We start from the raw sequence: 25,544 nt of genomic DNA on the forward strand, positions 1-25,544 counted from the left end.
TCATTTTCAGGCAGCTGAGTGAAAAATGTATTTAATATATTTTTTTAAAAAACTTAGCAGACAAAGATCTATCATCTATTTTAAAAATCTAGTTCCATTGTTTTACTGGATGAAAAATGATTTCCTAACAATAATATAGGAAGCCAATCTAAAATCAAACAATTAGATCTATGAAATTAATAAAAAATATCTAACCCTATGATAAAGATTATATAACTGGATACAGTTGAAAAACTGTGGCATAAAAATCTCCAGGAAGAATGACATTCTTTTTTTTTTTTTTGAGATGGAGTCTCACTTTGTCACCCAGGCTGGAGTGCAGTGGTGCCATCTCGGCTCACTGCAACCTCTGCCTCCTGGGTTCAAGAAATTCTCTTGTCTCAGCCTCCTGAGTAGCTGGGACCACAGGTGCATGCCACCACACCCAGCTAGTTTTTGTATTTTTAGTAGAGACAGGGTTTCACCATATTGGTCAGGCTAGTCTCAAACTCCTGACCTCAGGTGATCCACCTGCCTTGGCTTCCCAAAGTGCTGGGACTACAGGCGTGAACCACTGTGCCCAGCCACAACAGCATTCTTGAATTTCTTATGAGTAGAGTATTAAATCCTTCATTATAAATAACAAAAAATAAGATTGTACGATAACATGATGCAGTTTAAATATTTTTTCTCCATATATTTTCACATGTAAAATCATGTAGGTGTTTTCCTCCTTTCTTATTTTGCTGGTGGAAGAAACTCAGAAAGCAAAGATAATAAAAACAATGGCTATGTTTATATAGAAAGATTTTTTTCCCTATAATTACCATGGGGAAAAATGGCCCACCAAAAATAACATTCAAATTTAACCATAAAATTCAAAAACACTTTTCATAGATGCCATGAGTCAAAGAGAATATGAGCTAGATTCTTTTACTTTATAATCAGAATGATGAAGAATTATGATAATATATCTTTTCTCAAACACGCATATGCATGTGTGTGTATGAACATACACACACACACAGATGAGTAAGCAGGAAGTTTTTTTTTTTTTTTTTTTTTTTTGAGACAGAGTCTCACTGTGTCACCAGGCTGCAGTGTAGTGGCACAATCTCGGCTCACCACAACCTCCGCCTCCCAGGTTCAAGTGATTCTCTTGCCTCAGCCTCCTGAGTAGCTGAGACTACAGATGCACACCACCATGCCCAGCTAATTTTTCTATTTTTAGTAGAGACAGGGTTTCACCATGTTGGCCAGGATGGTCTCGATCTCTTGATTCTTGATCTCTTGACCTTGTGATCCACCCATCTCAGCCTTCCAAAGTGCTGGGATTACAGGCATGAGACACAGTGCATGACTGCAGGAAGTTTTTAAAGAGGAAGTCATGATACCACTAAAGCATGTCGCTATATTATGACATACTTTATACGAAACAAAACCCATTATGTTTCATAGCCATTAAACATGATGGGCTTTATCCATTTAAAATTTCAGTCTCAGAATTTACCAAATAACCAGCATGATTCAAATAAGCATTCTTTGCTGGGCACAATGGCTCATGCCTGTAATCCCAGCACTTTGGGAGGCTGAGATGGGTGGATGACCTCAGGTCAGGAGTTCCAGACCAGCCTGGCCAACATGGCAAAACCCCATCTCTACTAAAAAATACAAAAATTAGCTGGGCTTGGTGGCATGTGCCTGTAGTCCCAGCCATTTGGGAGGCTGAGGCAGAAGAATCACTTGAACCTGGGAGATGGAGGTTGCAGTGGGCCGAGATAGCTCCACTGTATTCCAGCCTGGGTGATGGAACAAGAATCAATCTCAAAAAAAAAAAAAAAAAAAAAAAAAAAAAAACCCAAAAAACAAAAAAACAAGCATTCTTTTAATGATTCCTCTTGATAAATGAGGTGCAATTAATGTAGATCATCTCTTTATCATAATCATTATCACATACTATGGAGCAGCAGTTTAGGGGTCACCCTGTGGGACCAAGTGTCTGAATCAATCAAGTCAAGATTCTCAAATCTAGATTTCTGTACTGGATGCTCCACACCCAAGCCCTGTCTCTTCCTGTACTAATAAACAGTGCCATTATCCAGCCAGCCACCAAAAATTTGAGAGATATTCTTGACTCTTCCCTCTTCTCCCATGTACAGTCAGTAAACAGAACTTATTGACTCTTTCTCTTCAATACCTCATGAGCCAGTCTCCTCTTCTTCATCCCCTATGCTACAGCACTCGATCAGACAGTTGTCACCTCATGTCTGGATTACTGTTACAATTGCCTCCTAATCCTCCATGCCTCTAGTTTTATCTCCCTCCAACCCCTCTTTTTTCACATCTCCAGAGTAACTGTTCTGAAATCCAAATTTGCTTTTGTCACTCTCCTGGCTGAAAATCCTTCACTGGTTCCCTCAATTCTTAGGGTGAATCCAAATACCTCCAAAAACCTTCAAAACACATTTGAGATCATTCACAATCCATCCTCATCTTCTCTCTCTTGTCCCTCAACCTCATGCAATGCTGAGGCAAACCTGAAATGTCCGGTTTCCTGAATTCACTCCCCTCTCAGGGCTTCTTGATTTGTACTTTCTGAGCTCTGTCCTCGTTCCTCTTATTATCAGGCAAATTTTTAAAGAACCAGCTCAAGTATCACTCACATTTGGAAGCTGTATCTGCAACTTTTCTGTCTTCCACTCAAATTCTCCGGGTACATATTTCTGCCCCCCCCCACCCCCACAATATAGTTTCTTTATTTAAACACTCCACTAATTACTCCCATAGCAATTTAGGCCCATATCATTATTATTGAATTTGCTCTTTCATTTGAGAAGTGCTAATCTAAAGCCTCAATAGGAGTTGAAGTGAAAGTGTTGGGAGAACTGGAATGTTCTAGGCAGAGGACGGAATATATACAAAGGCTGTGTCTGTGGGGGAGCTTGTGTTACTTTAGGACCTGTAAAAAAAGTCTGGGGCCCAGAGATGGAGTGGGGCAAGGTGTTATGTCATTGCTTGGTATATAACAGGTACTCAATAAATTTACTAAATAAGATTTTAAAAATTGGCCAGGTGCAGTGGCTCACGCCTGTAACCCCAGCACTTTGGGAGGCCAAGGTGGGTGGATCACCTGAGGTCAGGAGTTTGAGACCAGCCTGGCCAACATGGTGAAACCCCATCTCGACTAAAAATACAAAAATTAGCAGGGAGTGTTGGTGTGGCCTGCAGTTCCAGCTACTCCAGAGACTGAGGCAGGAGAATTGCTTGCTCGAACCTGGGAGGCGGAGGTTGCAGTGAGCCAATATTGTGCCACTGCACTCCAGCCTGGGTGACAGAGTGAGAAACCGTCTTAAAAAAAAAAAAAAAAAAAATCTATTATAGCTGACTCCTTTTCTTACCCTTCCCTCTACTCACTTTTCTACTCCCTTCATACTGGTTCGCATCTGTATTACTCCATTAAAAAAGCTCTTCAGGCCGGGTGCGGTGGCTCACGCCTGTAATCCCAGCACTTTGGGAGGCCGAGGCGGGTGGATCACGAGGTCAGGACATCGAGACCATCCTGGCTAACACGGTGAAACCCCATCTCTATTAAAAATACAAAAAATTAGCCGGGCGCAGTGGCGGGCACCTGTAGTCCCAGCTACTCAGGAGGCTGAGGCAGGAGAATGGCGTGAACCCAGGAGGCGGAGCTTGCAGTGAGCCGAGACAGCGCCACTGCACGCCCGCCTGGGCGAAAGAGCGAGACTCCGCCTCAAAAAAAAAAAAAAGCTCTTCAAAAGGTTACCAATAATCTCCACCAAATTATCAAACATTTTTCAAACTTTCTCTGGACTTTTGGCAATGCTGACTCTATCGTCCTCTTGAAACTATCCTCCTTCCTTGGCTGCCATGACACCATACTCTTTGGCTTCCTTGTTACCTACTAGTCCTTCTCTGCCTTATTTGCAGGCTTATCATCTTTCATCAGATCATTTTATTAAAATTCCTCAGGGAATAGTCCCAAACCCTCTTCTGATTCTATACTTTCTACTCAGGCAATTGTATCTATGGTTGCTGCTTCTATTACCACATACATGCAGAATACTCACTCATTCTTGTTTCCACTCTAGACCTTTCCCTTTAAGCTACAGATATGTGTACACAACTGCATGTCTGATAGGTACTCCTGGAGGTTTCAAAGGAATGTCAAACTCAGTATGTCCGAACTGGAACTTGAAATCGCAAATTTGGTCCCCTTAGGAAATCCCCTACTTCAATGAATGGCATATCATTGTACAAGCTAAAAACCCAGGGATCATCTTTGCTAACCCACTTCTTACCCCTGCTTACATATCTCTCAAATAAATTCCATTCTCTTGATTTCCACTAAGATGATCCTAATCCTAGCTACCTTCAGTTTTTGTCTGGACTACTGACTTTTTCTTTTAACTGGTTTCCATGTATCTCTTCAGCTGGCAGGAAGCTTGTTTTCAAGCTACAAAGGGCAAAATCACGAAAAGGCCTGCATGCCTGATTCCTATGATCCTCTCTAAGCTTGGCTCACATAACACCTTGCCCCACTCCATCTCTGGGCCCCAGACTTTTTTTACAGGTCCTAAAGTAACACAAGCTCCCCCACAGACACAGCCTTTGTATATATTCTGTCCTCTGCCTAGAACATTCCAGTTCTCCCAACACTTTCACTTCAACTCCTATTGAGGCTTTAGATTAGCACTTCTCAAACTTTAATGCACACACAAATCACCTGGGGATCTTATTAAAATGCAGGGTCTGATTTGGTAGGTCTGGGGTGGGACCTGTGAATCTGAATTTCTACTAAACTCTTAGATGATGCTCAAGCCAACTGCCCATGAATCATATTTTGAGTAGCAAAGTTTTATTTTATTTTGTTTTATTTATTTATTTTTTGAGACAGAGTCTCAATCTATTGCCCAGGCTGGAGTGAAGTCGCATGATCTTGGCTCACTGCAAGTCCGCCTCCTGGGTTCAAGTGATTCTCCTGCCTCAGCTTCCTGAGTAGCTGGGATTACATGCATGCACAACCATGCCTGGCTAATTTTTTTGTATTTTTAGTAGAGATGGGGTTTTGCCATTTGGCCAGGCTGGTCTTGAACTCCTGACCTCAGGTGATCCATCTGCCTCAGCCTTGCAAAGTTCTGGGATTATAGGCATGAGCCACCATGCCCGGCCTTGAGTAGCAAGGTTTTAGATCTCGGCTCAAATACCTTTTCCAGGAAAACTCTCTCTGATCCCACACATTACTGCCTTCAATTCATACTTTCACTGTACTAACATTCATACTTTCACAGTTTTTGCTTACCGTTATAACTCACACGCATCCCCCATCCCCAGCTCCTACCTAGTGTCTGACACGTTCATTTTTGTGAAATGAATGAACAATGTCCATTGAACGTGACTTAAGCTGAGTCATTTTGCTTCATGATGCTAACACCACAAGATGCACTACCCTAAATTCAGCTCCCACGGAAATCCAGCTCATCTTTGGTTAGCACACCAAAAAATTTTCTGTTTCTGCCACTCATTTGGGGTCTGCAGAGATATGGACAGAAGAGTAATTGATTCCACATGCACTAGGTTTTCTATTCTAACAAGCTAGTTGGCCCCAGTCTCCATGTATCTACCACTACACCAAATTATCTTATGCCAGGTACATAAAAGGCTGAGGAAAACAGGGAAATCCTAGTTACTGTGGTCAGATCCAAATATCCCACCTTGGTGTGAGGAATGGCTTGGGGAAGGATGAAGGCAGGAAGAAAAGAGACAAATTTTTAGTACATTCTCATTTTTTTCCCCATTAAGGAAAAACAGCTTAAATTCTCTTAAAATTCATTTCTCCTTACACTTAGGAAAAACATTTTCAGCCTGACCAATATGGAGAAACCCCATCTCTACTAAAAACACAAAATTAGAGAAGAGTAGGTTCCAAGATGGCCAAATAGGAACAGTTCCAGTCTACAGCTCCCAGTGTGAGCAACGCAGAAGGCTGGTGACTTCTGCATTTCCAACTGAGGTACCAGGCTCATTTCACTGGGGCTTGTCGGACAGTGGGTGCAGCCCACAGAGCATGAGCCAAAGCAGGCGGGGCATCGCCTCACCCAGGCGATGGGGTTGGGGAATTCCCTTTTCCAACCAAGGGAAGCCATGACAGATGGTACCTGGAAAATCGGTACACTCCCACCCTAATACTGTGCTTTTCCAATAGTCTTGGCAGACGGCACACCAGGAGATTATATCCTGTACCTGGCTCGGAGGGTCCCATGCCCATGGAGCCTTGCTCTCTGCTAGCACAGCAGTCTGAGATTGAACTGCAAGGCAGCAGCGAGGCTGGGGGAGGGGTGTCTGCCATTACTGAGGCTTGAGTAGATAAACAAAGTGGCCAGGAAGCTCGAACGGGGTGGAGCCCACCACAGCTCAAGGAGGCCTGCCTGCCTCTGTAGACTTCATCTCTGGGGGCAGGGCATAGCTGAACAAAAGGCAGCAGAAACTTCTGCAGACTTAAACGTCCCTGTCTGACAGCTTTGAAGAGAGTAGTGGTTTTCCCAGCACAGAGTTTGAGATCTGAGAACGGACAGACCGCCTCCTCAAGTGGGTCCCTGACCCCCGAGTAGCCTAACTGGGAGGTACCTCCCAGTAGGGGCTGACTGACACCTCATACGGCCGGGTCCCCCTCTGAGACGAAGCTTCCAGAGGAAGGATCAGGGAGCAACATTTGCTGTTCTGCAATATTTGCTGTTCTGAAGCCTCCGCTGATGATACCCAGGCAAACAGGGTCTGGAGTGGACCTCCAGCAAACTCCAACAGACCTGCAGCTGAGGGTCCTGAGTGTTAGAAGGAAACCTAACAAACAGAAAGGACATCCACACCAAAACCCCATGTGTACGTCGTCATCATCATCAAAGACCAAAGGGAGATAAAACCACAAAGATGGGGAGAAACCAGAGCAGAAAAGATGAAAATTCGAAAAATCAGAGTGCCTCTTCTCCTCCAAAGGAATGCAGCTCCTCGCCAGCAACGGAACAAAGCTGGATGGAGAATGAGTTTGATGAGCTGAGAGAAGAAGGCTTCAGACGATCGGTAATAACAAACTTCTCTGAGCTAAAGAAAGATGTTCGAACCCATCGCAAAGAAGCTAAAAACCTTGAAAAAACATTAGACGAATGGCTAACTAGAATAAACAGCGTTTATGACCTGATAGAGCTGAAAACCATGGCACGAGAACCATGTGACGCAGGCACAAGCTTCAGTAGCTGATTTGATCAAGTGGAAGAAAGGGTATCAGTGATGAAGATCAAATGAATGAAATGAAGAAGTTTAGAGAAAAAAGAGTAAAAAGAAATGAACAAAGCCTCCAAGAAATATGGGACTATGTGAAAAGACCAAATCTACATCTGATTGGTGTACCGGAAAGTGATGGGGAGAATGGAACCAAGTTGGAAAACACTCTTCAGGATATTATCCAGGAGAACTTCCCCAACCTAGCAAGGCAGGCCAACATTCAAATTCAGGAAATACAGAGAACGCCACAAAGATACTCCTCAAGAAGAACAACTCCAAGACACATAATTGTCAGATTCACCAAAGTTGAAATGAAGGAAAAAATGTTAAGGGCAGCCAGAGAGAAAGGTCAGGTTACCCAAAAAGGAAGCCCATCAGACTAACAGCGGATCTCTCAGCAGAAACTCTACAAGCCAGAAGGGAGTGGGGGCCAATATTCAACATTCTTAAAGAAAAGAATTTTCAACACAGAATTTCGTATCCAGCCAAACTAAGCTTCATAAGTGAAGGAAAAATAAAATCCTTTAAAGACAAGCAATGCTGAGAGATTCTGTCACCACCAGGTCTGCCTTACAAGAGCTCCTGAAAGAAGCACTAAACATGGAAAGGAACAACCGGTACCAGCCACTGCAAAAACATGCCAAACTGTAAAGACCATTGATGCTAGGAAGGAACTGCATCAACTAACGAGCAAAATAACCAGCTAACATCATAATGACAGGATCAACTGACACATAACAATATTAACCTTAAATGTAAATGGGCTAAATGCTCCAATTAAAAGACACAGACTGGATAAAGAGTCAAGACCCATCAATGTGCTGTATTCAGGAGACCCATCTCATGTGCAGAGACACAATAGGCTCAAAATAAAGAGATGGAGGAAGATCTACCAAGAAAACGGAAAACAAAAAAAAGCAGGGGTTGCAACCTTAGTCTCTGATAAAACAGACTTTAAACCAACAAAGATCAAGAGAGACAAAGAAGGCCATTACATAATGGTAAAGGGATCAATTCAACAAGAAGAGCTAACTATCCTAAATATATATGCACCCAATACAGGTGCACCCAGATTCATAAAGCAAGTCCTTAGAGACTTACAAAGAGACTTAGACTCCCACACCATAATAATGGGAGACTTTAACACCCCACTGTCAACATTAGACAGTTCAACAAGACAGAAAGTTAACAAGGATATCCAGGAATTGAACTCAGCTCTGCACCAAGTGGACCTAATGGACATCTATAGAACTCTCCACCCCAAATCAACAGAATATACATTCTTCTCAGCACCACATCGCACTTATTCCAAAATTGACCACATAGTTGGAAGTAAAGCACACCTCAGCAAATGTAAAAGAACAGAAATTATAACAAACTGTCTCTCAGACCACAGTAAAATCAAACTAGAACTCAGGATTAAGAAATTCACTCAAAACCACTCAACTACATGGAAACTGAACAACCTGCTCCTGAATGACTACTGGGTACATAACAAAATGAAGGCAGAAATAAAGATGTTCTTTGAAACCAGTGAGAACAAAGACACAACATACCAGAATCTCTGTAACACATTTAAAGCAGTGTGTAGAAGGAAATTTATAGCACTAAATGCCCACAAGAGAAAGCAGGAAAGATCTAAAATTGACACCCTAACATTACAAATAAAAGAATTAGAGAAGCATGAGCAAACACATTCAAAAGCTAGCAGAAGGCAAGAAATAACTAAGATCACAGCAGAACTGAAGGAGATAGAGACACAAAAAACCAATGAATCCAGGAGCTGGTTTTTTGAAAAGATCAACAAAATTGATAGACCGCTAGCAAGACTAATAAAGAAGAAAAGAGAGAAGAATCAAATAGATGCAATAAAAAATGATAAAGGGGATATCACCACCGATTCCACAGAAATACAAACTACCATCAGAGAATAACATAAACACCTCTATGCAAAGAAACTAGAAAATCTAGAAGAAATGGATAAATTCCTGGACACATACACCCTCCCAAGACTAAACTAGGAAGAAGTTGAACCCCTGAATAGACCAATAACAGGCTCTGAAACTGAGGCAATAATTAAGAGCCTACCAACCAAAAAAATTCCAGGACCAGAATGGTTTCACAGCCGAATTCTACCAGAGGTACAAAAAGGAGCTGGTACCATTCCTTCTGAAACTATTCCGGTCAACAGAAAAAGAGGGAACCCTCCCTAACTCATTTTATGAGGCCAGCATCATCCTGATACCAAAGCCTGGCAGAGACACAACAAAAAAAGAAAATTTTAGACCAATATCCCTGATGAACATCAATGCAAAAATCCTCAATAAAATACTGGCAAACCGAATCCAGCAGCACATCAAAAAGCTTATCCACCACGATCAAGTTGGCTTCATCCCTGGGATGGAAGGCTGGTTCAACATAGGCAAATCAGTAAATGTAATCCACGATATAAACAGAACCAAAGACAAAAACCACATGATTATCTCAATAGATGCAGAAAAGGCCTTCAACAAAATTCAACAGCCCTTCCTGCTAAAAACTCTCAATAAACTAGGTATTGATGGGACATATCTCAAAATAATAAGAGCTATTTATGACAAACCCACAGCCAATATCATACTGAATGGGCAAAAACTGGAAGCATTCCCTTTGAAAACTGGCACAAGACAGGGATGCCCTCTCTCACCACTCCTATTCAACAGTGTTGGAAGTTCTGGCCAGGGCAATCAGGCAGGAGAAAGAAATAAAGGGTATTCAATCAGGAAAAGAGGAAATCAAATTGTCCCTGTTTGCAAATGACATGATTGTATATTTAGAAAACCCCATCGTCTCAGCCCAAAATCTCCTTAAGCTGATAAGCAACTTCAGCAAAGTCTCAGGATACAAAATCAATGTGCAAAAATCACAAGCATTCCTATACACCAATAACAGACAAACAGAGAGCCAAATCATGAGTGAATTCCCATTCACAATTGCTTCAAAGAGAATAAAATACCTAGGAATCCAACTTACAAGGGATGTGAAGGACTTCTTCAAGGAGAACTACAAACCACTGCTGAACAAAATGAAAGAGGACACAAACAAATGGAAGAACACTCCATGCTCACAGATAGGAAGAATCAATATTGTGAAAATGGCCATACTGCCCAAGGTAATTTATAGATTCAATGCTGTTCCCATCAGGCTACCAATGACTTTCTTCACAGAATTGGAAAAAACTACTTTAAAGTTCATATGGAACCAAAAAAGAGCTCACATTGCCAAGACAATCCTAAGCCAAAAGAACAAAGCTGGAGGCATCATGCTACCTGACTTCAAACCATACTACAAGGCTACAGTAACCAAAACAGCATGGTACTGGTACCAAAATGAAGATATAGACCAATGGAACAGAACAGAGCTCTCAGAAACACTATGACACATCTACAACCATCTGATCTTTGACAAACCTGACAAAAACAAGAAACAGGGAAAGGATTCCCTATTTAATAAATGGTGCTGGGAAAACTGGCTAGCCATATGTAGAAAGCTGAAACTGGATCCCTTCCTTATACCTTATACAAAAATTAATTCAAGATGGATTAAAGACTTAAATGTTAGGCCTAAAACATTTTCTTCTAGGGTTTTTAAACCCTAGAAGAAAACCTAGGCAATACCAGTCAGGACATAGGCATGGGCAAGGACTTCATGACTAAAACACCAAAAGCAATGGCAACAAAAGCCAAAATTGACAAATGGGATCTAATTAAACTAAAAAGCTTCTGCACAGCAAAAGAAACTACCATCAGAGTGAACAGGCAACCTACAGAATGGGAGAAAATTTTCACAATCTACCCATCTGACAAAGGGCTAATATCCAGAATCTACAAAGAACTTAAACAAATTTACAAGAAAAAAACAAACAACCCAATCAAAAAATGGGCAAAGGATATGAACAGACACTTCTCAAAAGAAGACATTTATGCAGCCAACAGACACATGAAAATATGCTCCTCATCACTGGCCATCAGAGAAATGCAAATCAAAACCACAATGAGATACCATCTCACACCAGTTAGAATGGCAATCATTAAAAAGTCAGGAAACAACAGGTGCTGGAGAGGATGTGGAGAAATAGGAACACTTTTACACTGTTGGTGGGACTGTAAACTAGTTCAACCACTGTGGAAGACAGTGTGGCGATTCCTCAAGGATCTAGAACTAGAAATACCATTTGACCCAGCCATCCCATTACTGGGTATATACCTGAAGGATTATAAATCATGCTGCTATAAAGACATATGCACATGTATGTTTATTGTGGCACTATTCACAATAGCAAAGACTTGGAACCAACCCAAATGTCCATCAATGATAGACTGGATTAAGAAAATGTGGCATATATACACCATGGAATATTATGCAGCCATAAAAAAGGATGAGTTCATGTTCCTTTTTAGGGACATGGATGAAGGTGGAAACCATCATTCTCAGCAAACTATCGCAAGGACAGAAAACCAACCACCGCATGTTCTCACTCATAGGTGGGAACTGAACAATGAGAATACTTGGACACAGGGTAAGGAACATCACACACTGGGGCTTGTCGTGGGGTGGGGGAGTGGGGAGGGATAGCATTAGGAGATATACCTAATGTTAAATGATGAGTTAATGGGTGCAGCACACCAACATGTGTACATGTGCACATGTATACATATGTAACAAACTTAAAGTGTAATTAAAAAAAAAAAAGAAAGAAAAACATTTTGACTAAAAACCTATAGGAAAGATTATATAAATTAATTGCTGGATGAAATAGCTAGAACATGTGCATGAAATAGGTTGTTATAGGGAAACATAATGGGAGAGCTCAATTGCAAAAAACATATGACAGGCAGAAGCAATGCCACTGTTGGCGGGAGAACTGCCTGGAAAGGGTGCCAAGGCAAAAAGTAAAAATAAACAAAACATATTCACAAACATACTCATAGTTTGGGATATAAACTCCGTGACTGTCATTTTCCTTGATGAATATATAAAAATAGTCATAGCACTTTGTAGGATAAATGAATAGATCTTAACACTTAACTAAATATTAATAATAAAATGTCTTAGAGAAAACTGCTGCTATCTAAATCAAAAGTTTTCAATACATTTAAGGTGAGCAATAGTTTATTTTAAAATCAAAATTATTTTTCTCAATTGTAATTATTTGGTAAACTTATCAATATACTCTATTTAAAAAATGGTAACTTAAAAAAATAATAATATGACATGTTTGAAGTTTCTCATGTGATCTTTTGATACACAGTGCCGAAAATGTAAGACAGTCATATGTTTATTATATATATAATTCACAGAACACTGAAATAGGTAAGTGATTTCTAGAAAAGGAAAGAACAAAGTAATTTCTAAAATAGTGTACATATCTTGAATTTTTTCAGTAATTTTACTGTGTACGGAACTGTACAAAAAGTACACAAAATTTTCTAAAAGTACAAATCTGAGAGAGCATATTTCTTAGTCAAATTCTTCAAATTTCAACTGATTTTCCAAAGCATACAATTGTTTTTGCTTCAGCTTAATGATGCATTTCCAGTTCTATTTAAAATGAGGAATTATTTTAAATATTTATCATCTTGAAGTTTTATTAAATTGCTATCCTCAGAATGCATAGTTCTGAATTAAGAATAATATTTACTAAGCATGGTACTTTACCTGATGCTAGATGTCATTTAAAATAAATTTATTTTATATATTATCAACCTTTGAGAATGGACCAAGTACGGCACAAATTCATTTTACTGAACCTGAAGCTTCAAGCAGAAGTGTCCAAGTAAATAGCAAAATTCCTTTGAAAGTTCGACCTATGGGGACAAGGTGTTAATACTGTAACACATACAGCTCTATGATATAATCAGTCCAAGAGAGGCAAACTGAGTCTGAGGAGCCCTGAACACGGAGTGACTGGACCTCCTGGAACTATAGATAATGCATGACCTGAGGAACATTAAGAGTGAGAGAGAGAGAAACTGGAAGACATGGCCTGGATTCTGCACACAGTCACACAGTTTGTATCATGGACTCGGGCTTTCTTTTGAGCCTTGTCCCCAAGATTTCCAACCCAACTAACTGAGGATATTTACCAGGATAGCATAGCTGTGTTTAAAAACAAAAGTCAGGATGGGCATGGTGGTTCATGCCTGTAATCTCAGTACTTCGGGAGGCTGAAGGTGGAGGATGGCTTGAACCCAGGAGTTCAAGACAAACCTGGACAACATGGCGAGACCTCGTCTCCATTTTAAAAAACAACAAAACAAACAAAACCCAACCAGCCAACCAAACAACAGGAACAAAAGGCCAATTTAAAATAGGATTCACTTTATAAAAATCAGCCTAACCAAATTTGATAAAAACCGATGTTCTCATCTATTCCAAAATAAAATAATACCTGCACACACCAGAACAGCAATAACACCATCAAAGGAAATTTCTGCATACACAGTTCCTACTGCTGAGAATATCCTTTCTCAACAGACAGACAAAAACTGAACATTAGTGACAGGGCAGAAGTGAGAACCTGGGGAGAGCAATCAGTGAATAGTAACAAAGCCCTGCCAAGGGAGGTAAAGCCATTACATCATTATGAAAGAGATTTAAAGACATGACAGATCAAATAATTACTCATATCAGGAAGCTATATCCACACAATTAGGCTTGAACAACCTATGATGAGCACGCCATATGGCACACCTTCTGGATAAACAGTAAGAGACAAGTGTGTCTTAAACACAATTCTTCCTGATGAGCATTCTAACACTAAGTTAAGGACTTGTGTGTGCTGAAGTCTGGTGTGTGCCAAGGATTTACGTTCTTGGCAAGTAGGAATAGACAATGCTTAAATTCCCAAAGTAGTCTTCACAACCAGTTACTTACAAGCATTGGTTGACTCGAGGGCCTATTTGTCCACCTGCTCCCAAACTGGAGGTCCTCAGTACTTTCCGTTTTTTTCCCCACAACCAGAGATATGCATCAGGTCTCCTTGGCTACTATATTATGGTGAAAAAACATTTACTTAAGTTAAATCCTACTGACCACAAGGAAGCTAAAACCAGGATTCAAAGTGGCAAGGCATCTGGTCTGTGTGTCTAAACATCTGGAAGGCAGGTTGGTGCTGGTGTTCAGTCTGTCCTGAGGTTAGTTCAATCGGAGCCTTGCTTGCCCCCATCATTTCCTTGCTGTGTGTCTTTGAGGAAGTTACCTAACCCCTTTAAGGCTAATTTGTGGAATGCAAGAATCTACATGCATGCTTAGTAATGAGGTAAAATGCTTAGTAGTATGTGAAAAATGGTGGCTATTTTCATGGGAACCACAGGCATGTAAATGAGAATGCTCCTAAATTGATTTACTGAAACACTGAGGTAACAAATTTGTAAATTAGTTACATTTAACCATTCCACATGTATATATACTTTAAAACATCATGTTATACATAAGAAATACATACAATTTTATCTGTCAATTAAACAATAAATAAATGAAAGAAAAAAGGGGAAAAAATTCCCTAAATATAATACTACATTCCTAGACAAGCAACTCAAATTGGCAAGTTGGCAATTCTCAAATTATTTTATAAATCTAGTGCAATGGCAGTCAACATTCCAATGGAATGGTTTTTTGAAACAGACAGAGTAATTTTAAAATTCATATGGATAAGTAATAGGCAAGAACATCCAGGAAAGTTTTGAAAGAAAAAACTGTACATTATATAATATTTTAAAGAAATATTCTAAATCTACAATGATTAAAAAGGTATGATAATGGATCAAGAACAAACAGATGATAATGGATCAAGAACAAATGGATCAAGAACAATTAGATCAAGAACAGAGCAATAAGACAGAAGAGAAAGTCTCCAAAGAGACACAAGTTCATATGAATTTAATGTTTAAAGAAGGTTATTCAAATCAGTGAAACAATACAAATTGAGGGTACTTTGTTAACTATAAATCTGTACTTCATAACTAAATTAATACATATGGATTTTAAGGTTTTATCGTTCAAAATAAAACCTCAAGAAGAGTAGCTAAGATGTTTGGGGATTGATGAGGGAATTTCTTTGCATAGAATCCAAACAACAACAAAAAATAGTTTTAAAAAGGGTAATGCAGCTAAACCTACCAAAAATCAGAAACTAAATTCAAGGAGAAATGAGAAAAAAGGAAAACATATTTGTAGCACATGGCAAGAGGTAAATCTTCTTTTTTTTTTTTTTTTTTGAGATGGAGTCTTACACTGTTGCCTGGGCTGGAGTGCAGTGGCATGATCTTGGCTCACTGCAACCTATGCCTCTAGGGTTCAAGCGATTCTCCTGCCTTAGTTTCTCGAGTAGCTGGGATTACAGGCAGCCACCACCATGCCCAGCTAACTTTTATATTTTTAGTAGAGACAGGGTTTCACCATGTTGGCCAGGCTGGTCTCAAACTCCTGATCTTGTGATTTGCCCGCCTCGGCCTCCCAAAGTGTTGGGATTACAGGTGTGAGCCACCACGCCCTGCCCGAGGTCAATCTTCTTAATTAAAATTACCTAAGGATAAATTTTAAAATGAACAATAGGAAAATGGGCAAAGTACACAAATACACAATCTTCAGAAATACAAATAAACAGCAATCATGAACACATCAAAACTCACAAGTCACTAAAAAATGAAATAAACTTGATAACATCTTTTGCTTATTAAGCTGTTTTAAGGCTTTTAACATTTTAAATAATTAAAAATAAATAGAAAACCTTTAAAGGTTTTTGTCATGTTGATGTTGTTATTACATACAATGTTGGAATAGGCATCCTTGAATAGAAATCTTTGTATGTATACCTTATTATTTCTTTAGGATGATTTACTATGTATCACTCAGGGTTCAGCAGAAAAACAGAAAGTACAGCCATTATTTTAACAGAGAGAATTTAATATAGGGAACTGGTTAAACAGATTTCTAAGTCTGTAAATGCTAAAAGGGAGCTCTGAGGTAAGCAGAGATACTAAATGTATGAAACTAGCTCCCTAGAGTTGGGGAACAAAGGCAAGAGATTGGATTATTAGAAACTAGACACTCAAGAGTTCCCTTGCTGAGAGCTGAGATGGTTTATTCACAAGGAGGAAAGAGGAATGTTCATTAAAAAGACATTCTGAAAAGGAAAAGGAAATGCCTGGCATTCCTTCTCCATCTCCCCTTCAACTTAAAACAAACAACTCTATGTGCTTCAGAAAAATAATCCAAATAGATACATAAAAAGTATGAGAATGTTGCCACCATAAATACGAAGGCCCACCAAAATTCTGTAGTGATTTGGAAAGTAGGTTAAAAAGTACATATGATATAAAATATGGGCTTTGTAGTGGCCATCATTATCCTGAGTAAAAGAAAAACAAAATAGGAATTAACACAAAAAATAGAAAATCAAATTATACTAAAAAAAATCTTCCATTGCAGAAGTCAATTGAAGTCAATTTGACATTTAAGTGATGAGTTGGTTGGTTGGTTGGTTGGTTGGTTGGTTGGCTGGCTGGCTGAAAGCAACAAAATTTTATTTATGTTTCAGGATATATGATTGTGTGGCCTGACAATCTCAGAAAGTAAAAGCAAAGAAATTGAAAGACATGGAAAGAAGTAGGCCGGGACCAGCACTGGGCCTTAATAACCAGTTCACTGAGATGGTGAGGTTCTAAATCTTTAGAAGCCCTAATATATTTTACATAGTTTGACAGCATAAAGCAGGAAGAACTGACTGAAAAATATGTGTTAGCAGACTTGCTGACTACTTTCACCAAATAATTAACTGTCAAGTGGCAAAATAAAGGAGCAAAGCCAATAGCTTTACTATCTATGCAGCACCAAATAACTCAAAACCAGATGGGTATAGATGTACAGAACAGTTGAAAGCTAAGTTCACTATTTTCCGTGAAACTCCGACAGCCCCACAAATGGCATTTAGCTCCATAGTAAACCATCCTCTAGGTCAGCAGGAAGCTCATTATGGGCTGACAGTCCAGGAGACAAGCACTTTTCAGGGAGCTACAGTAGTAATTTCCTGTGTGAAAAGCTCACTGCTGTTCTTGCATTCCTCAGGGTGCATTTCTTCTCATCTCAGAGGATGTTTCTCTTCCACAGGAAGAGGAAGGAACCAGTTGTTACTGGATGTGTGGGCTGAGAGCTGTCGGGCATTTTCAGCATGCTTCGGTCTCAGCTGTGGGAACTGGGGATGCAGCTTAGATTCCCAGGCCCGGGACAGTCGGTATTACTGCAGTAGTCTGGGGCGTCACAGTTTAGAAATACAGTATCTCAGGAAGTTGGAAGGCAGAAATAATACCTGGAACACCTCCAGTTCCCAGAAACGTGCTAATTTTCTAAAGGAAATTCTAAAAAGTATTTATTGGGCTCCCAAATAGCATGATTTATAAATCCATTTGTAAAGTTTCCTTTTTTTTCTGTCTTCACATTTTGTACGGCAAAGTTCAAGTCCTAAATCACGTTTGTCAACAGGAGTAAGGACAAGTTTCACTGCATAAAGTATTCTTTAACTAGGACTATTTTAAAAAAACTTTAAGAGTATCAAATTTTTGGTAAATTCATTAATATGTTTTCTTTCCCTGTGACTTTGAAACTTAAAGAGAAAGAAGGTCAAATTAGCATACTTGTCAGTATATCTTAAAAAAATTGGGACTTAGTGATTATTACTATTTTTATTAAAAAGCATATTTTATTTGAAGGGGGAAAAAGAAGCCTCTGGCTTTCACTGTTTATCTTTTATTACAGTGATACTGTTAGTAAACTTTACAGCTATACAGATTATCTATCTTGAAAAAAAAATAAGCCATGTTTCTTTAACAAACTAAAACAGTTTAGCATTTTAGTTGTTTTATTTATTTTTTTACAATCCCAAAGCAATTTTTTTTAAAAGGTCAGCCATCACATTCACAACTGTTAGCAGTTTTTATAACATATGGGTCATGATGTACTTCAAAAGGCAAGGATCCAACTAATTCGCAAATAGTCTCTTTCCAGTCTCTAATATTTTCTCTCCTATCTCTAGTTTAAAGATTGTATCTGAAAAAATATAAATGTGTTTTCTATTTCTAAATGGCAAGAGATCTTTGAAAATGTGTTTTTCCTCATTTACTTGTTAGTTATCATGTATGTTCTGTTTTTTAAATGTCTTTGACAATTTAATTACATCACTTAATTTCGAAGGGGAATGTTTTTAAATTGTTTCTCAAACCTTATAAAAATTCCTCTTTTACTCCAATTAAGCATCTTAGGGCTTAACATTTAACTTTCTGAGTTACCGGATAAAAAAAGTACTGTATCCACTTGACATATTTACTATCATTTGCAGTTAAGATAAAAAGTCTCTTAACTCTTAAAAGGAAGATAAATTGAGGAAGGCACCAGCTAGGGAGTCCAGAGACCTGGATCCTATAAATGCCTAAGTTCATTTCCTTTCATACCCTTAGAAAAGGGACAGGAGAAACATACCACAGAGCCACTAAACCAGCACTTAAAGATACTATACAAATGTCTGTTTCCTAATGCTTAGGAAACAGCCACAAAGTTATAGATAAATACACCTAGTTTCAGAAGTCATATGCCCTAAACTGACAAATCAAATGCCACCATATAAACTGCTGCAAAGTTTAAAAACTTTACATTGCATATGACCATTTTACACTTTCAAAGTTGTAAGTTTTAGTTTTAAGACATTGAAGTTCACATACACTGTGTTCTTTTAGTCTTTCCAAATCTTTGCTTATATAAGCAGTTAGGAACTGAAATAACTCTGAACTAGTTACGCAATGTTGTCTAGTAACCAGGATGAACTGTTGCCACAACATTCATGGAAATATTCTCTCTGTATCTGCAAGTTTATTCTTTGTGTGTCCATATATTTTGTCAGCACGTTAATATTTTTCAGATAGTATATACCATATGACAGTCTCCATGAAAGTGTATAACCTTTTTCTTCCTAAAAATAGGCTGATGCAAAAAAACTTTCTGAAAGAGAATCCAATGCACTTTGCTAAAAAATAAAAATCTAAATGACATTTAGGAAGGAGTGTGCTTCCTAAAGTCATGGAAATGGCAGAGTATCTCTTGCACTGATACAGCTGATCACTTTTCTGATCCTAGAACAGAATACAGGAAAACAACAATTCTTTTTCTCTCATCAGCCCCTCTGCCAAAATGATGCAGAGCCAGGAGATATTCTCAGCTATCCTGAGATTACGCAAGGCTACATCTTACTGTCCCTGGGGAAAGGAGATAGGGAATCCCACAGCTGACATTCACTCTGTCAGGAAATCCTCTTGGCTCTGCCTTCAAAATACACCCAGAATCCAATCCCTTATCACCACCTCCTTTGCTACCTCCCTGGGTCAAGCCAGTATTGCCTCCCGTCTGAGTATTTCATTAGCTTCCTAATTAGTCTCCTTGTCCACCCCCATCAACATCCCCAGCCTGTTCTCTTACAGCAGGCAGAGTGAACCTGTTAAGACACAAGTCACATTATGTCCCTTCTCTGCAGGAAACCCCCCAGTGGCTCCTATGTCACCTGCAATCTGGCCTTCTATCCATCACTGCTCCCACTCTCCTGGAGAGCCCTTCCCAGATAGCCATGACTTGCTCCCTTCACTCCTTCAGCTCTTTAATCAAATGCCACCCCTGTCACGCGACTCTTGTCCTGGCCATACTAGCTAAAATGGCAGCCCTCTACCTATCTTTTCCTCTCTGCCTTCAGTGCCTTTTTCACCTTTGCGTTCCCTATACTATATACAGTTTATTTTTTAGATCTGTGAATTGCCTTTCTCTGACTGGAATGTAGAATGTAGGTTTCTCTGGAGCAGGTATTTTTGTTTCTTCACATTCTCTAAAGCCAAGAATAGTGAATTAATAAATACTTATTCAGAGACATGTATGTGTGAGTAGGCATCCTTCCTAGATCCCACCACATCTGCTGTCAGTTGATTTAGGCAACTTAAAGATTCTAAACTAGACTGATGCATTTTTATTACCATGGTGCATATGTGTTTGATTTCTTCTGAAGCAACTACTTATACCTTGCTTTCCCTCCAGGCAAGGTGGCTCATGCCTATAATCTCAGCACTTTGGGAGGCCGAGGTGGGTGGATCACTTGAGGTCAGGAGTTCGAGACCAGCTTGGCCAACATGGTGAAACCCTGTCTCTACTAAAAAATACAAAAATTAGCTGGGCGTGATGGCAGAAGCCTGTAATCCGAGCTACTCAGGAAGCTGAGGCAGAAGAATCACTTGAACCCAGGAAGTGGAGGTTGCAGTGAGCGGAGATAGTGCCACTGCACTTCAGCCTGGGTGACAGAGTGAGAGACCTTATCTCAAAAAAGAAAAAAAAAAAGAAAAGAAAAAAGAAAAAAAGAACTGGTCAAAGGTTTTCTTCTAGAGAAGTCCTGTAGCTTACTCTAGCCCATTAATGATCTCTTCTGAATACTGCCCAATAACAATCTTTCATTGACATTTATGTATACTTGACATCTAATGTTCTGAAACCAACACTGATTTCTTCTTACTCAGTTACTTCTGTCCCGCTAAGTTGTTTGTTTCTTGAGGTCAGGCAGCCAGCTTGGTATCTCCCTCGGCATCTCATGTAATGCCTTCATGTAGGACATCTTTAACTATTTTGACTGATGGAACGTCAAAAGACTGTAGACCCTTGGATTTTTTTCTATAACATAACTGCATGTTTATTGTAAATTAATTTGACTTGAAAGAAATAATATCCCTACTTCTAAAGAAAGGCATACACATATTCTGCATTATGTTCATATTATGCACAGTTGCCAGGATGAAGATGAGAACACCGTGTCAACTCTCTGAGAAGAGTCCAGTATTTTGATAATCAAAGGAACAATAGCAAGATTACCAACTTCATTTTGTTCATTTATAAGACAAACAATAAAACTAATACATCAGAATTTAAGAATTTTCCTAAAGATAAAAAAAAGTAATAACCCTAGAGTCTTTTAAGATAAATTTTATTTACAGTTAGTTTAAAACTCTTTTTTTTTTTTTTTTTTTTTTGAGATGGAGTCTCCCTCTGTCTCCCAGGCTGGAGTGCAGTAGCACAATCTCGGCTCACTGCAACCTCCACCTCCTGGATTCAAGCAGTTCTCCTGCCTCAGCCTCCCAAGTAGCTGGAATTATAGGCATACACCACCACGCCTGGCTAATTTTTGTAGTTTTAGTAGAGGAGGGGTTTTGTCACGTTGGCCAGGCTAGTCCGGAACCCCTGACCTCAGGTGATCCACCCGCCTTGGCCTTCCAAAGTGCTAGGATTACAGGTGTGAGCCACTGTGCCCAGCCAGTTTAAAACTCTTTATATTAGGATACAGGAAACAAATTTATATCTTGTTTGTCTTTTTAGAAGAGAGGAGTGGGACATCCCGTGTAGCCACACCACATGTCAATGCTAATGATAAATGCCCTACCATAATTTTGATGATAGAATCCTGATCTAGTTCTAACTATAAAATGAAAACATTAAAAGACTCAAATGGAATCTTGAACTAAATAATCTTTAGAAAATTAGTATATAAGTGACAATATAAAAATAATAAAGAGTAAGGAATTTGAGAACAATATTTTAAAACTATGTTTATATGGCCACCAGTATATTCCTTTACAGAAACTTTTTTTTTTAACAATAAAGCTTTAAAAATAGAGATTAGTAACAGCTTATTTTGATCCACAATATTGTATCAAATTTCCTGCTTGGCATTAGAGACACAAGTGCAAGCCACAAAGATACCACCTGTTAAAGACTGTATGCCACAATTTCTTCTCTGTAATGAGAAGACATCAGAGCACAGACATCAGTACACTTCGGTCTACAAATCTTCCTAAATATAATATTAAATCAAGTGAAAGTAGAAATAGAGGCCAACTATTTCTTATACCATAACAAACTTCTTTTATGCTACTAAGAAATTTTACAAATTAAGGTTTAATTAAAGAGACATCTTTTTTATGTCCTACCTTGATGAAATGAATTTTTAAGGAAATGTCCAGTCTACAAAAACCAAACAAATCAACCCTCAAAAGAAAAACTAACTACAATAACAATAATAAAAATTACCTTTAAACACTACTTTTTTTGGCTTCCAGTATTTCTCCAGGTTTTTAAATTACAATCACATGCAAAGTACACACAAAAATATTGAATGTAATTGTGCTTCATGCCAAAGCAGAAATAAATCCCCTTTACAATTATGTCTGATTTGTTGTGCAGAAGCAAAAGAGAAACTGTCAATGTAGGGAGGAGACTATAATTAAGGTTTATTTACCACTATATTAATGGAAAGGTGAATAGTTGAAAAAGTAATTTTATTTTAGTTTTCTAACCAATTACCTATCATTGAACTAAAAGAAAGAGATACACATTGAAAACTTAAAGAAAAGCTCTTTCGAGATATTCTTTTAAAAAGTCTAACTGCTTTATGAGCATCTATGTCTTCAGAATGCACTATTAAAATAAAGTCCTTATAACTTGCTTGGCAGCAAGCAGCTATGTCCCAGATTACAGTCTGTCTAGATGGGAGTTTATTAGCACAATCTCAAACCAATTTATGGCAAACAAGATTTTGTTTTCCTGTGTTTTTGTTTGTTTGTTTGTTTGTTTGCTGGATTTTTATATACCAGTGGAGTCTTCCTTTTAATGCGTATATATTGGGTGAAACCATGTGAAGTCATTGATATTAGACTGTTTTTGCCTACAAAATGACAATTTCATATAATTCAACCTAATATTATCCTTTGTGGATAATAATTTTACTCTTCCATTTTATTATTCTGTTTTGTAGCACAGCTATTAAATGTCATGTGTTTGTTATACAGAATTGTCTTCTCAAAGTCCCACATACCTCATATATTCCTCGAGTTATGGTCCTGTATTATAGATGTATACTACAATAGACACATATGATCTACAATAGATATGTACAATCTATACTACAAGGGACATCCTGCTGTCCCCTGCTAGGAGGCAGTTATGCCCACCTCAATAGCACTGTCTGTCAAAAATGTCTGGATTCCTCACGTAATGAGGCTTTGCAAAACTTGAAGGGTACTGGAAGGGACAGTACTCAAAAGGTGGACCAAAGATTTTTAATGATCTATGATATTTTCTAGGCCAGGAATGTGCAATTTTAGTCTACTGACTACCTCACAACGAGGCAGCACATCTCATAAACCACCTATCTTTTTGCTCCTTCTCGCTACAGGGGGAAAACCTAACTCATCAGATTTTGTAAATTTCTACAACATGCATTTGGGGTAATTCATTGAACATAAATGTACTGAAAACCTACTATAAGCCAAGTACTGTGGCAAGTTGTAGACATCCCATTAATTTTTAATTTCTTAAATTATTAATGCAGCAATGCTGCTAGAGTTATAAACACGAATACTGTAAGAAACAAGAACACAGATCAGTTTGAAGTCCTAGTGGTCACCAGTGATTCTTGGAATTCCCTTTAACAATCAGCTCATTGGTTACCCTCACTTGGTTTTTGTCACTGAAACTCCTAATGAGAGATCTAGGAGTCTTCTCTGCTATGGGATTAACACTGAAAGGACCCTTGAATAATTAGAATGCTTTCTGGTACAAGATAGACTCAAAATGGACTAGTCCTCTGTAGAATTCCTCTACAATAAATACTATTCTTGAAATCTATTAGAGAATTTGTAATGTCATAATGTCAGGGTTTTATTTTGGCTACAAATTAAAAATGTACCAAAATACTTAACTAAACTAACATCATAGCAGCAGTGTCGTCAAAGACCATGCTGTTCTTCCCATTTGTTCTTACGATTAGTTTTGCACTGACTAGCAGGATCAACTGTAGCAGTGATTTGCCTTGGAAAGAATAAGCAGAATCCTAAATGGAAAGGCTAAAATTCTTAATCTTTGAAGATTTTGAAAACACTGAATAAATAAATTTTATATATGTAATTTCTATAAACAAAATTGTAAGTATTAGAAATACTTCTTAATTTATGGATAATCCATCAAAAGAGATTAACAAATGGCAGTGCTGTTTTTCTTACAGCTTCTAATGAGAAGACTAGAATTAAGTTTAGCAACTCCGAAAGACAAATAACACAATAGGGAATCTGCTCTGCAACACCATGTGAAATGTCACCTGGGTGGCATCTTAATACATGAGACAGTGGGTATGGATTAGACTGAGCTCAGGGACCTCAAAGTAAAAGCTTTCCTGGGAAGGGGAACATCACACACCGGGGCCTGTTGTGGGATAGGGGGAGAGGGAAGGGATAGCATTAGGAGATATACCTAATGTTAAATGATGAATTAATGACATGGCATATGTATACATATGTAACTAACCTGCACGTTGTACACATGTACCCTAAAACTTAAAGTATAATTAAAAAAAAAAAAAAAAAAAAAAAAAAAAGGCTTTCCTGGAAATTGGTGCTGCTCCCCCTTGTGGTAAACTATTTAGATACATTGTAAATATGACTATAAAGTTTTTCCTATACTAAAATGTTAGGCTACATAGGCCACGTTTTATCTCCTCCCCCAACATTTTTTAAAGGAAAATGGATTATGCCAAATGATTAAATGCCACTTAAGTGTCAAAAAAACCCCAACTTACTGTGGTAGAATCAAAAGAAAGGATATCCACAACAGGGGGAGTAGAGATCTGCAAATCGATTACCTCAAGCTTTGGATTAATCTGTGTATATACATAAAAAAAATTATGAAATTTTTACACCATAAGAAACCAAATGCTATTTGTAAAAACCTGGAGGGCATTTTCTAATATATTCTAAAATTAAAATATATTGGTATATTCATTACTATGGATAAAAAAAATTTTAAGCAAAATGTTAGCCTACCAATTCTATCAACGTATAAGAAAAGATCATTTTGACAAGGTTGAATTTACCCCAGAAATAAAAGGTTTTCACCTTATAAAATCAATGTAATTTACCTAAAAAGGAATATTAAAAATAAAATAAAATGACCCACCTCAAAAGATGAAGAAAAAAATCCTAGCCAGTTTAGTAAGAAAAGGAAATAAAAGGTATTAAGATAACAATTAGAAAGAAATAATATTCTCATTCATATATAATGTTATCTAGAATTTATTGCTAAATCATTAGAATAGTCAGAGTTTAATAAGATTGTTAGTCCCAAAATCAATATATGAAATCAACTGCATTTCTGCATTCTAGCAC

At 38.3% G+C, this 25,544-nt stretch overlaps 1 protein-coding gene across 21 annotated transcripts in view; it reads right to left on the minus strand.

Moving 5' to 3' along the window:
- The window catches only part of POC1B (POC1 centriolar protein B), a 161,420-nt gene that overhangs the window by 65,451 nt on the left and 70,425 nt on the right, over positions 1–25,544 (minus strand). For 12 of the 21 annotated variants that reach the window (XM_063711537.1, XM_054526326.2, XM_054526322.2 and 9 more), the window contains one exon: positions 24,959–25,039. In XM_063711537.1, coding sequence (XP_063567607.1) covers positions 24,959–25,039 — 81 coding nt within the window. 21 annotated transcript variants of the gene reach the window in all.

This window comes from Pongo abelii, chromosome 10 (genome assembly GCF_028885655.2).
Source record: "Pongo abelii isolate AG06213 chromosome 10, NHGRI_mPonAbe1-v2.0_pri, whole genome shotgun sequence".
NCBI classification, from domain to species: Eukaryota; Metazoa; Chordata; class Mammalia; order Primates; family Hominidae; genus Pongo; species Pongo abelii.